At 38.0% G+C, this 14670-nt stretch overlaps 1 protein-coding gene across 4 annotated transcripts in view; it reads right to left on the bottom strand.

Moving 5' to 3' along the window:
- The window catches only part of Dnah11 (dynein axonemal heavy chain 11), a 331880-nt gene that overhangs the window by 25418 nt on the left and 291792 nt on the right, over positions 1-14670 (bottom strand). For all 4 annotated transcript variants that reach the window (XM_046463517.2, XM_058585343.1, XM_058585342.1 and 1 more), the window contains 5 exons: positions 13382-13552; positions 5034-5156; positions 2831-3024; positions 1469-1617; positions 495-622 (listed from right to left, as the gene is read on the bottom strand). In XM_046463517.2, the coding sequence (XP_046319473.1) occupies positions 495-622; positions 1469-1617; positions 2831-3024; positions 5034-5156; positions 13382-13552 (765 nt within the window). The remainder of the gene's footprint in view (positions 1-494; positions 623-1468; positions 1618-2830; positions 3025-5033; positions 5157-13381; positions 13553-14670) is intronic.

Below are 14670 nucleotides of genomic sequence, written 5' to 3'. Positions count from 1 at the left end.
CAAATGGGATTCTTCCTAATATTTAAAAATTTTAAAGCACTAGGCAGGCTCTCCAAGGAAGAGAATCATCCCTCTCAGCAGAGTCCCTAATTCCCATAGAGGTATCATGAATGTGAGAGTGCTCACCTGGCTCCTTGAATCCCCATGTGTTATGATGAGAAACCCCTTCCCCCTCTCTGGGCAGTGTGGCTCTGCATTATCCTGTGTTCATGCTCAGTGTTTTCCAGGGGGGGGAAAAATAAATAAATATATATATATATATATTTTTTTTTTTTCTGGTGGGGGGCAAGGACCAAGGATTGAACTCAGGGGCACTCGACCACTGAGTCACAACCCCAGCCTTATTTTGTATTTTATTTAGATACAGGGTCTCATTGAGTTGTTTAGCAACTCACTTTTGCTGAAGCTGGCTTTGAACTCAGCCTCTCAAACCTCTGGGATTATAGGCATGTGCCACTGTGCCCAGTCGCTTTCTAGGAAGACTTAATACTCACTTGGAGCATGACCCAGTGTCCTCCTCTGGAAGCTTTCTGCAGTGCCATTTCAGCCACGGTCTCTTGACCTTGTCCTAAAGACACATTGTGGAATTTTCCTGAGTCAATTGTAAACCCAAGTCTTTTGCCTGTGAGGGAATACAACATGGCGAGAGGAAATGTCAGTGGAAAAGAGGTGAGGAGAGTCTGAATTTAGTGATCTAATGTACATCGGTGGTCACTGCTGCCATCTTCCAGGTCACCTTCCTGGAGAATCTGAACTAGATCTCTGTGGTTTCCACAATTGGCTTTGTGAGCTCTCCACAGCTGCCTTCCTGCAAGCATTAGAAAAGCCTGTGGAAGTCAGTTCCTTTGGATTTATGATAATAAAGCTTTTGACATTTTGATAGATGGCAGCATTGTTAGGGAGCTTTCTAAACTCCTGCAGGAGTAGCAAAGCATTTCCCTCATATAAAGGAGCAACATGTGGTAGATATCACATTTTTTTTTTTTTTTGAAGGATCGGTTCATTGGGTAAATGCACAAGCTCTCACCTTGTGAGGCCGCATTTAAATTGAGCACAGTCAGGTCACAGCTACATTAACCTGGTATTCCTGGTGTAGACCATGGGGAATAGTAATCCGCAGCACAAAGCGCCAGTGCCTTGCACAATCAAATAGACTTGCTCTAATGACCATTATTTAGTTACAGGGGGCACAAGATTATATGAGCATGGAGAAAATTGCCCTCTGGCCCTCATCTACTCAAAAGGTGGGAAACAGTACAAAAGAAACTTGCATGATGCCAACCAGATGAATGTTCCGTTTGAACATTTCTTCAGACTGCAGTGTTATTAGTCTTACATTTTCCATACACCCAATCTCCAACAAATGAAAAAAAAAAAAAAGACAACTGTGAACAGAAAGGAAGGGCATGTGGGCAGCAGGTAAAAGATAGGGAGGAAGGGCAGGCCAGTAAGCCCCCTGGCCACTCACCAAGCACCTCAAGGTCTTTAAGGGCATCCACCCCTGGAGACAGGATGAAGAATACTGGCGTGGCTGGGCTGCTTTCTTCAAATGCTTTTCCTAAATCCAATCTGGTCCTCTCCACATACTTTGCACCCAATTTTTCCTCCACAAAATTTCTATTAAAAAAAGAATATGCTAAAACATGATAATTGATTTCAATCTTGAAAAGCATCTTCACTTGGATCAGCCTAAATCATAAACACAGGAAAAGAAGCAAGCCACATGTATTATGTGGGGTGGCTTTTTAGAATGACTATATGAATCCAACTAGATTTATGCAGAAGGTGTATCCATGAAACCCCTCTGTACTTATGAAACTCGGAAAAGCAGAGGCCTACATTCTGTTTGGGGGGCTTCTGAGATTACCCCCCCCCAGTACCATCACCTGCCTGCATATGGTTTTGTATCCCCCAAATCCCCTGCCAGATTCCCCGATTACTTATTAACAGTTCATTAGATTTGCCACAGTGCAATTTTCCAGCCTGCTGGGCTTCTCATGAATATACAAATGCTTTTTGGGGTGTTTCTAACACAGGGAAGCTCAATTAAGCAGAGATTATTTTCCAGCAGCATCAGATTTAGCAGAAAGTAAGTACTACTAAGCAGAATTAACTTGTAAAGTAGGGATCAGCAGAGGTTTCTGCAAAGGGAAAATTGGCTGAACTAGACAAAGCAAAGGAAAAAACTGAGGTACATGAACACTACTGAAGAAAGAGGAGCACAACAGGGGAGGAAGTCAAGAACTCTTAGGTTGGTGAACTCAAATTAGAATAAGACTTGTGTGAATTAAGCAGCATATTACCATTTAGAAGCCAAAAGGGCAAAGAAAAAGGACACTGGAATAGAGATGCAGACAAGGATTTCTGCTTTTAAATTGCATTGGTTGTAAAGTTATAGGATTCTGAGTTGCTCCATAAAAGGATCTTTTTTTTTTTTTTTTTTTTGGTCTGACATGCTAAATCTTCAGAGCCAAAATGCTACCACTGAATAAAGATGATGGAAATTGTTCTTGGATAATGCATGTTCCCGGCCTTTGAACTCTGCTGACACCATCTCTCTTCTAAGAATATTTCCATCAGATTCCCCATCTCCCCTTCTGATTTCAAAATTGAGCTTTTCAAGAAGGATATATGCTGGTTCTGCCAATAGACCAGCACACTGTTGAGTGGTTAGTGAATTTTAACAATAGCACTGATTGAAACATCAAAATCTCAGCAGAATCACACCACATCAAAATGGACAGTTGACACTTCCACCAATCCCCCCTAACCCCTAGGACCAAGTTTCCTCCATGTTAACTTGCATTTCCAGAAGTGTCAGCTGCCCTACCTGAGAGCGTATGTCATCCTGTCCGGGCGCACTGCTCTTAAAATAATCAGTTTCTGTATCCAACTTTTCTTCTTCCATTCTTGTGGTAACTTTTCTTTTTCTGGACACTCAGATTCAACCCACTTTCTCCACTGCTTGGAAGATCCTTCTACATCTCTGTCTATGCCTCGAAATTCTTCCATCAGGGCAAGTGCCTGGTGTACAAAAGGAAACGGATGGGAACAGCAGCTTCCAGCCTGAGAGACTTGAGGGTGATCTAGTCCCCTCTCAGCACATCATGCTGGCCAGTCTTCATTCTCCCCTCCAGATCTACTCTCTCTTTTCCTAAGGGTGATCTCTAAGGATAATGTCAGCCAAGTTCCCCACTCCTTTTGCCGGGTTTGGCCAAAGGTAAGCAGTTGCAGCAGACTGGGGGCTGGAGAGAGAGGGGCAGGGTTTTTCTTTGCTGGCTCTTTCCCGCTGGGATGTCTTTGGCAATGACAATATTAGCTCTCTCCCATAACTTCATTTCTCAGAAGTTCCAAGAGCTCCTTTCTCTCTTATTTTCTTCCCCATCCCTTGTTCACTCTTCTCCATCCCTGGTTCATTCTTGCCCTCAATATAAAAATATATTCTTTGATAAACTCTATCACCCATTTGAATGTGCTATTTTCTGCAGAGATCACATTTCAACAATAAAAAATACGAATTAAAAAACCAAGGGATATAGTTCAGCGGTAGCACACCCTGGGGTTCAATTCTCAGTTCCACAAACAAGAAAGATAAAACAGAAAACAAAATACTAGGGTTTTTTCTTTTCTTTTTTTGTGGGGTGGGGAGTTGGTGTCCTAGGGATTGAACCTAGGGATGCTTTACCACCGAGCCACATCCTCAGTGCTTTTTATATCTTATTTGAAGACAGGGTCTCACTAAGTGGTCGAGGGTCCTGCTAACTTGCTGTAGATGCCCTTCAACTTGTGATCCTCCTGCCCCAGACTCCCATGTGGCTGGGATTATAGGTATGTGCCACTGTGCTAGCCAAAACTAGTTTTTAAAAATAAAATCTTAATGTAATATAAAAAAATAAGACATAACATTTTTTAAAAATTGTGTTTAGTTGTCAATGGACCTTTATTTTTTTTATTTATTGATATGTGGTGCTGAGAATTGAACCGTGCCTCATACATGCTAGGCAAGCACTCTGCCACTGAGCCACGACCCCAGCCCCAGACATAACATTTTAAAAAGTATTTTTAGTTGTAGATGGACACAGGACCTTTATTTTATTTATTTATTTATATGTGGTGCTAAGAATTGAACCCAGTGCATCACACATGCTAGACAAGTGCTCTACCAGTGAGCTACAGCCCTAGCCTCATAACAGTTATTTTCAATGCATGGAAATATTTTTTCCTTTGAACAAAAAAATGGGGCAAAGTTTAATATAGGTCAAACAGCTTTAAGGAAGTCTAGAGCCTGGGAGAATGAATTCTTTAAAACAGGATCTTCTGTTGGCACGGTGGTGCTTGCCTGTAATCCCAACAGCTCTGGAGACTGAGACAGGAGGATCATGAGTTCAAAGCCAGCCTCAGCAAAAGTTGGGCACTAAATAAGTCAGTGAGACTCTGTTTCTAAATAAAATACAAAATAGGGCTGGGGATGTGGCTCAGTGGTCAAGTGCCCCCAAGTTCAATCCCCAGTACCCTGCTGCCAAAAAAAAAAAAAAAAAAAAAAAAGGAAAGTAAGGCTCTTCTGACAGAAAAATGGAATAAGGATTGATAATTGGGGTTGTAGAAGGACACTCACTTTTTTTCTTTATGATATTATTTTGCTTTAACATTTTACAATGAGAATAAACTCCTGTTTTGTTGTGCAATTTAAAAAATTTAGGAAAAGCAAAAAAATATAATTTAACAAAATGAAATGCAGAAAATAGATTTAAGTTGAAAAAACCCACATTTATATAACTTGACTTTTATCAAAGGTTCTGACTATACATAATTTTTCTACCCACACATAGGTCAAAAACTCTTTTACTTCCCAGTAAGAAATTAACCAATTTAATAATATGAATATAACAAAAGATCACATTATATAGCATGTTTTTTACAAATAAAATAGTGTCTAATATGTCACCTGTAGCTTTAAAACTATATTTCTCCTTTTGTGAGAGCTAATATTTGAAGTAATATTTAGAAATTGAGAAACCAACTTGTCAATGTACCTTAATAGCACTCCATGACTGAGTCGTTAGAAAGTCGAGGGGACTTAGACAGGTGTGTTCAACTGGAAAGCGGAGCAGAAAATCCAGTTCAAGGGGGTCGACCTCTTTCTTTCTCAACAAAATCTTGAATACACAAAATTGAAAACGATCATGAGGTTTACATGGAAATCACAACCCAGGAAGCAGTCACCAGGGAAGATATGCCTGAATCGGCAGAGCCAAATCTGCTGGGATTCTGGCAAGCATCTATTCTATGGGTGAAATAAAGATTCTGAGAGTATGTCCATAATCGCAAAACCATTCCTGGAAATGTGATTAAAAAAAAAATAACTGCAAAGGCTGACTTATTCAAATTCTTTTTATTATTTATTTTTATGTGGTGCTGAGGATCAAACTCAGGGCCTTGCACATGCTAGGTGAGCGCTCTACCTCTGAGCCATAACCCCAGCCCTGCTTTATTCCAATTCTAATGATGATGGCTATTAGCAACATATTTGAAATATGCTTTATATTTAATCTTCTATTAAGGTATAAATTTATCTTAAATTTGTGATAGAAAATGAGAAAGCCTCTGGTGACAATAGACTTAATTACTAAACAGAGCAGAACCAGTATTGTAAGTTAATCTAGTATAGGTGCTATATTCAATAAACTGCAAGGAACATAAAAGATCTTTCTTATATGTGAGATTATCTTGAGTAAAGCTCAAAATTGTTTAACAAACATAATTAACTTGAATAAACTTTAAACAGTCTGGTTGTAGAGCTCATAAGTTCATAGTACATTTTGGAGGCAAAAATGAAGCATTCCTAATTTCCATGTAGAAATATAATACCTCTATAGTTAAACAGATGAGTTTTATGCTATCTAAAAAAATTTAGATATTTTCAAAATTCATTAAACTATCTTAGTGAATAATTAATTTTTCTTAATTCAGTTTATTTCAACAGTGAGTAATCATCCATATAGATAATGAAGATCTCATTTACATAGATTGACAGGAGTTGAGATAGATTCTACTTTATGGCATCCAAGAGGAAGTTTTAAATAGATGTGTGTATCATGTATTATCATGCCTGACTCTTTCCTGTTAATTAACAATAGGTATTTCATTTTGTAATGCCTTGTTCCTGTTTATCACATGCATTCGAAAACATCTACACTTATATTCTTAGAGAACCTAAGGGCATCTGTGATTATCAAAAACATCAAAAGGGAAGTGGTAGCTTATTATTATGCACATCAGGTGCTTACTAAATGCCATTTCTGGGCAAGGTCCTTTGGAAGACACGAAAGAGGCAAGGCACAAATCTTCTCTCAAGGTTTTGAGGGACAGGAAGAACCATATCGCAAACTAGTTAATAAAAGATAACAGGCTTGTTTCATCTGAACCTGGAGCTTGAAGTTGAATTATTTTTCCTTCTTTTTCTTACCACAGACACCTTAATTCCCACTTAAGCTTCCTTTTTAATCTTCCATATGAAAAAGATTAAAAGGGAAGCTGGTCTCATGAAGATGGGACATTAAGCCTAGAAGGTAATTTATTTACACATTTTTTTTGTGACAAATAATATTATATATTTATGGGACAAAATGTGTTGTTTGATATATGTTTACATTGTAAAATGGTTAAATAAAGCTAATTAACACATCTATCACCTCATAATCATTTTTTGCAGTGAGAACATTTAACCTAAAACATTACCCTTTTTGCTATTTTGAAACATACATTATTATTGACTATTTGCAAAGGAATACTATGCAACCTTTAAAAATAAAATTATGTCATTTGCAACAATATGGATAAACCATTCATTGTTATTTAATTATTTATATTTTTATTGGTTGTTCAAAACATTACAAAACTCTTGACATATAATATTTCATACATTAGATTCAAGTGGGTTATGAACTCCCATTTTTACCCCAAATACAGATTGCAGAATCACATCGGTTACACATCCACATTTTTACATAATGCCATATTAGTAACTGTTGTATTCTACTACCTTTCCTATCCTCTACTATCCCCCCTCCCCTCCCCTCCCATCTTCTCTCTCTACCCCATCTACTGTAATTCATTTCTCTCCTTGTTTTTTTTCCCATTCCCCTCATAACCTCTTATATGTAATTTTGTATATCAATGAGGGTCTCCTTCCATTTCCATGCAATTTCCCTTTTCTCTACCTTTCCCTCCCACCTCATGTCTCTGTTTAATGTTAATCTTTTCCTCCTGCTCTTCCTCCCTGCTCTGTTCTTAGTTGCTCTCATTATATCAAAGAAGACATTTGGCATTTGTTTTTTAGGGATTGGCTAGCTTCACTTAGCATATCTGCTCTAGTGCCATCCATTTCCCTGCAAATTCCATGATTTTGTCATTTTTTAGTGCTGCGTAATACTTCATTGTGTATAAATGCTACATTTTTTTTATCCATTCATCTATTGAAGAGCATCTAGGTTGGTTCCACAGTCTAGCTATTGTGAATTGTGCTGCTATGAATATCAATGTGGCAGTATCCCTGTAGTACGCTCTTTTAAGGTCTTCAGGGAATAGTCCGAGAAGAGCAATAGCTGGGTCAAACGGTGGTTCCATTCCCAGCTTTCCCAGGAATCTCCATACTGCTTTCCAGATTGGCTGTACCAATTTGCAGTCCCACCAGCAATGTACAAGAGTACCCTTTTCCCCACATCCTCGCCAGCACTTCTTGTTGTTTGACTTCATAATGGCTGTCAATGTTACTGGAGTGAGATGGTATCTTAGGGTGGTTTTGATTTGCATTTCTCTGACTGCTAGAGATGGTGAGCATTTTTTCATGTACTTCTTGATTGATTGTATGTCCTCCTCTGAGAAGTGTCTGTTCAGGTCCTTGGCCCATTTGTTGATTGGGTTATTTGTTATCTTATTGTTTAATTTTTTGAGTTCTTTGTATACTCTGGATATTAGGGCTCTATCTGAAGTGTGAGGAGTAAAAATTTGTTCCCAGGATGTAGGCTCCCTATTTATCTCTCTTATTGTTTCTCTTGCTGAGAAAAAAACTGTTTAGTTTAAGTAAGTCCCATTTATTGATTCTTGTTATTAACTCTTGTGCTATGGGTGTCCTATTAAGGAATTTGGAGCCCGACCCCACAATATGTAGACTGGAGCCAACTTTTTCTTCTATCAGACGCAGTGTCTCTGATTTGATATCAAGCTCCTTGATCCATTTTGAGTTAACTTTTGTGCATGGCGAGAGAAAGGGGTTCAGCTTCATTTTGTTGCATATGGATTTCCAGTTTTCCCAGCACCATTTGTTGAAGATGCTATCCTTCCTCCATTGCATGCTTTTAGCCCCTTTATCAAATATAAGATAGTTGTAACTTTGTGGATTGGTCTCTGTGTCCTCTATTCTGTACCATTGGTCCACCTGCCTGTTTTGGTACCAGTACCATGCTGTTTTTGTTACTATTGCTTTGTAGTATAGTTTGAAATCTGGTATCGCTATACTGCCTGATTCACACTTCCTGCTTAGAGTTGCTTTTGCTATTCTGGGTCTTTTATTTTTCCATATGAATTTCATGATTGCTTTATCTATTTCTACAAGAAATGTCGTCGGGATTTTGATTGGCATTGCATTAAACCTATAGAGAACTTTTGGTAATATCGCCATTTTGATGATGTTAGTTCTGCCTATCCATGAACAGGGTATATTTTTCCATCTTCTAAGATCTTTTTCTATTTCTCTCTTTAGGGTTCTGTAGTTTTCATTGTATAAGTCTTTCACCTCTTTTGTTAGGTTGATTCCCAAGTATTTTATTTTTTTTGAGGATATTGTGAATGGGGTGTTTTTCCTCATTTCAGTTTCAGAAGTTTTGTCGCTGATATACAGAAATGCCTTTGATTTATGCGTGTTGATTTTATATCCTGCCACTTTGATGAATTCATTTATTAGTTCCAGTAGTTTTTTTGTAGACCCTTTTGGGTCTTCTAGGTATAGAATCATGTCGGCCTCAAATAGTGATAATTTAAGTTCTTCTTTTCCTATTTTTATGCCTTTAATTTCTTTCGTCTAATTGCTCTGGCCAGTGTTTCGAGAACTATATTGAATAGAAGTGGTGATAGAAGGCATCCCTGTCTTGTTCCAGATTTTAGAGGGAATGCCTTCAATTTTTCTCCATTCAGAATGATGCTAGCCTGAGGCTTAGCATAGATAGCTTTTACAATGTTGAGGTAAGTTCCTGTTATCCCTAGTTTTTCTAATGTTTTGAACATAAAGTGATGCTGTACTTTGTCGAATGCTTTTTCTGCGTCTATCGAGATGATCATATGGTTCTTATCTTTAAGTCTATTGATGTGGTGAATAACATTTATTGATTTCCGTATATTGAACCATCCTTGCATCCCAGGGATGAATCCTACTTGATCATGGTGCACAATTTTTTTGATGTGTTTTGTATCCGATTTGCCAGAATTTTATTGAGGATTTTTGCATCTAGGTTCATTAGAGATATTGGTCTGTAGTTTTCTTACTTTTAGGTGTCTTTGTCTGGTTTCAGAATCAGGGTGATGTTTGGCCTCATAGAATGAATTTGGAAGAGCTCCCTCTTTTTCTATTTCCTGAAATAACTTGAAAAGTATTGGTATTAATTCTTCTTTAAAGGTTTTGTAAAACTCTGCTGTATACCCATCCGGTCCTGGGCTTTTCTGGGTTGGTAGTCTTTTGATTGCTTCTTCTATTTCATCCATTGATATTGGTCTGTTCAAATTGTGTGTATCCTCCTGACTCAGTCTGGGCAAATCATATGACTTAAGAAATTTATCGATGTCTTCACTATCTTCTATTTTATTGGAATATAGGTTTTCAAAATAATTCCTAATTATCTTCTGTATTTCTGTAGTATCTGTTGTGATGTTGCCTTTTTCATCCTGTATGTTAGTAATTTGAGTTCTCTCTTCTTCTCTTCATTAGCATGGCTAAGGGTCTGTTGATCTTATTTATTTTTTCAAAGAACCAACTTTTAGTTTTGTCAATTTTTTCAATAGTTTCTTTTGTTTCCATTTCGTTGATTTCCTCTCTGATTTTAATTGTTTCTTGCCTTCTGCTACATTTGCTGTTGTTTTGCTCTTCCTTTTCTAGGGCTTTGAGATGAAGTGTGAGCTCATTTATTTGTTGGTTTTTTCTTTTTTTGAGGAATGACCTCCAGGCGATGAATTTCCCTCTTAAAACTGCTTTCATTGTGTCCCATAGATTCCGATATGTTGTGTCTGTATTTTCATTTATCTCTAAGAATTTTTTTTATTTCATCCTTTATGTCTTCTGTAACCCATTGATCATTCAGTAACATATTGTTCATTTTCCATGTGATGTAGGATTTTTCCTTCCTTCTTTTATCATTGATTTCCAGTTTCATTCCATTATGATCAGATAAAATGCATGGTATTATCTCCACCCCTTTATATTTACTGAGGGTTGCCCTATGGTTTAATATATGGTCTATTTTTGAGAAGGATCCATGTGCTGCTGAGAAAAAAGTATATCTACTTGATGATGGTTGATATATTCTATATATGTCAGTTAAGTCTAGGTTATTGATTGTGATATTGTGTTCTATAGTTTCTTTATTCAACTTTTGTTTGGAGGATCTGTCCAATGGTGAGAGAGGTGTGCTGAAGTCACCCATAATTATTGTGTTGTGGTCTATTTGATTCTGGAACTTGAGGAGAATTTGTTTTATGAACGTGCAGCACCATTATTTGGTGCATAAATACTGATAATTGTTATGTCTTGTTGGTGAATGGTTCCTTTTAACAGTATATAATGTCCTTCCTTATCCCTTTTGATTAACTTAGTCTTGAAGTCGATTTTATTCGATATGAGGATGGCCACCCCTGCTTGCTTACGAGGACCGTGTGTGTGGTATATTTTTTCCCAAACTTTCACCTTCAGCCTGTGTATGTCTTTTCCAATCAGATGTGTCTCCTGGAGGCAGCATATTGTTGGATTTGATTTTTAATCCATGTTACCAGCCTATGTCGCTTTATTGGAGAGTTTAGGCCATTAACGTTTAGAGTTACTATTGATAGATGGTTTGTACGTCCAGCCATGTTTGATTATTTATCTTTTTTTTTTAAATTTGGTTTGTTTCTCCATGATTAGCTTTCCCCCTGCCCTCTGTCTTTACTGAGGCACTTCCCACTGATGGTTTTGGTTATTGATTTTCATTTCTTCCTCGTGTAGTGTTTTGCTCAAGATGCTTTGCAATGCTGGTTTTCTGGCTGCAAATTCTTTTAACTTTTGTTTATCATGAAAGATTTTTATTTCGTTGTCATACCTGAAGCTTAATTTTGCTGGATACAAAATTCTTGGTTGGCATCCATTGTCTTTCAGTGTTTGAAATACGTTGTTCCAGGATCTTCTCGCTTTCAGCGTCTGTGATGAAAAATCCGTTGTTAACCTTATTGGTTTACCCCTGAATGTAATCTGCCTCCTTTCTCTTGTAGCTTTTAATATTTTCTCTTTGTTCTGTATATTGGATATCTTCATAACAATGTGTCTTGGCATTGATCTACTGTGATTTTGTATGCTCGGTGTCCTGTATGCATCTACAATTTGTATATCTGTTTCCTTTTTTATTTCTGGAAAGTTTTCTATAATTATTTCATTCAGCAGGTTGCTCATTCCCTTGGTTTGAACCTCTATACCTTCCTCTATCCTGATGACTCTTAAGTTTGGTTTTTTTATGTTATCCCATATCTCTTGGATGTTTTTCTCGTGATTTTTTACCAGCCTTTCTGAGTTGGCTAGACTCTTTTCAAGATGATATATTTTGTCTTCATTATCTGACGTTCTGGCTTCTACTTGCTCCACTCTGTTAGTGATACTCTCATTTGAGTTTTCAATTTGGTTTATTGTTTCCTTCATTTCTAGAATTATTGTTTGATTTTTTAATAATATCTATCTCCTGATAAAGATGCTTAATTTCTTCTTTTATCTGTTTATGTAATTCATTTTTAATGTGTTCTTTCACTGTTTGAATTTGCTGTCTCATATCCTCTTTAAGGTTCCATTCCATCTGTCTAAGGTAATCCTTGAGTTCTTTATTTGACCATTTTTCTGATGCCTCTAGGTCCTCCTGAATATTTAGGCTGTCCTGCATTGTTTGTACTCCTTTTCTTCCTTGCTTTTTCATGCTGCTCATGTTACTTCTTGTTCTGTTTGACTGCTGAGTTACTGTTTACTCCTATAAATTTATTTGATGCTTGGGAGGAAAGGTATTAGAAGGGAAGGGAAGGGAAGAAGTCACTGTCACCGCCGGTTTCAATGGAGTTATCTCCTCCGCCGCATTCTGGTGACGTCAGTTCTCTGCCATGGTGGTATCCCATGCAAATGGCGACAGTTCGTTCCCTTTGCCGGGTGACCAATGCAACGGGTGGGTCCTGACTGGGTCTCTCAAGCCCCGTTTCAATCCTGTGGCCACTGCCTATGAAGGCTCGGTTGGCATTAACCTCCGTAGGTTCAGAAGGGCCGACCAGTTGTTTCAGCGGGATCATTTAGTGCTGAGTCACAGCAGTTTGTCTGCGAGAAGCAGGCGAACGGGAGCTTGAATTCAGCCGATCCGGGCTCAGTGTGTGTTCTGAGAGGCCCAGACTGTTTGCCCCAGATCCACGTCAGCTCAGCATTGCCTAGTGATCCTGAGCAAACAGCATTTGGACGGTTTACAACTCCCTATGCCCGCACAGCTGAAGAGGTCAGAGACTTGATCTCTCTGCACCCGCCGCCATGTTGGATCTCCCATTCATTGTTTTTTAAAAGGACTCTGAGATGTCCTTGGACCTCTTAGATTCAGACTCAAAATCCTAATCTTTATATATATATATATATATATATATATATATATATGAATGCACATATAAATATACAAACATATATATGTACATATATATTATATATTATATATATATACATACATATATATATATGTGTGTGTGTGTGTGTATATATATATGTTGTAGTTGAACACAATACCTTTATTTATTTTTATATGGTGTTGAGAATCGAACCCAGTGCCTCGCATGTGCTAGGCTAGCACTTAACCGCTGAGCCACAGCCCCATCCCTCAAGATCCTAATCTTAAAGGACCTTTTTGGTAGGATCTGGAAGGTTCTGGACAGGACCCAAGCATATCTGCTTAGCCAAAGCACTGTGGCCCAGGGGAGGGCTGTCACATACTGTTTCTCGGTGAGAACCTCAGACTCTCCTCTCACTATCAAAGGCTTCCAAGAAAGGCAGCTCTGCTTTCAGACAAGCAGAAGGAAAATACCTGATAAACAGAGGGGTCTGCCTGTGGTCCTGGGGATGCTTTCAACTGACCTGAAAAGCCATGTGGGATAGGAAGGTGAGCTTGTCCTTCTCGAACAGCGCCTGGCTGGTGTAAAGGAAGATGGCGTGGGTGATGCTCTCCATCAGGACAGAGATGCGCCCCTGCGGGTCCTCCACCTTGTCAGCCTGTTCAATTGCTCTGTGGAACAGCATGTTGAAAGCCTGGGGGATTTAATGACTATTAGAAGGTGCCCATTGGTACCCGCATGTCTAGCTAGCCTCAAAACACAAGGCCTCAGTCAAGGTTTATCTATGGGGAGAGAAAGGTAGAATTTTTACAATTATATGAATTTTTTAAACAACTCCTGGTGCAAGGTAAATGCTCCTCATGTGTGTGAGTGTCCTCATTAAGGCAGTTGTATACAATCTGCTCTCATTTCCCTCCTAGCAACTAAGGTGCATCAGGCACTCTCCTTCCACCTGTGTACTTAAAAAAGTTTTAAAATTTTTGTAATTACAGTAAAATATACATAAAATTTGCCATTTACCAAATTTAAGTGTGTAATTTAGGAAAGTATATTCACGTTATTGGGCCACCAATCTCTAGTTTTTTTTTTAATCCTGCTAAACTGAAACTCTGTACCTATTAAACCACCACCATCATCCATTCCTCCCTCCCCACCCTCTGACCCTGCAATCTCCATTCTGCATTTTTGCATCTATGAGTCTGACTATTCCAGGTACTTCATATGAGTGGAGTCATGCACAATTTGTCTTTGTGGTTGGCTTATTTCACTCAGGATAATGCCCTCAATGTTCGACCATGTTGGAGCATGTGTCAAAAATTTCTTCTTTCTTTTTTAAATACAAAATATCCCACTGTGTGCACAGATCACATTTTGTAAATCCATTAAAAGATATCTGGGTTGATTCCATCTTTTGACTATTGTAAATAATGCTCCTATGAATATGGGTATTGAGCTATATCTTTAAGAACCTCTTTTAATTATTTTGGATATATTCTCCAACAAGGAATTACTGGGTCACGTGGTGATTATATTTTTAATTTTTTAAAGGACTGCCATACTGTTTTCCATGGCAGTGGAACTATTTTATACTTCCATCAAGAGTGCACAAGGATTCCAATTTCTCCATGTCCACAACACTTTTTTTAAAAAATTATAATACATGTGAGATGCTACCTCACTGTGGTTTTGATTTGCATTCCTCTAATAACTAGTGATATTGAACCTTTTTTTGTATTCTTATTGGCAAATTTTCTTTGGAGAAATTTCTGCTCAAGTCCTGAACCTATTTTTAAATCAGGTTTTTTTTTTCCT

The sequence above is a fragment of the Marmota monax genome, unplaced genomic scaffold (genome assembly GCF_021218885.2).
Source record: "Marmota monax isolate L192 unplaced genomic scaffold, Marmota_monax_Labrador192_F-V1.1 WCK01_AAM20220418_F8-fsc00057, whole genome shotgun sequence".
Taxonomy (NCBI): Eukaryota; Metazoa; Chordata; class Mammalia; order Rodentia; family Sciuridae; genus Marmota; species Marmota monax.
The sequence above is the reverse complement of the archived record's forward strand: the minus strand, read 5'-3'. Positions and strand labels throughout refer to the sequence as shown.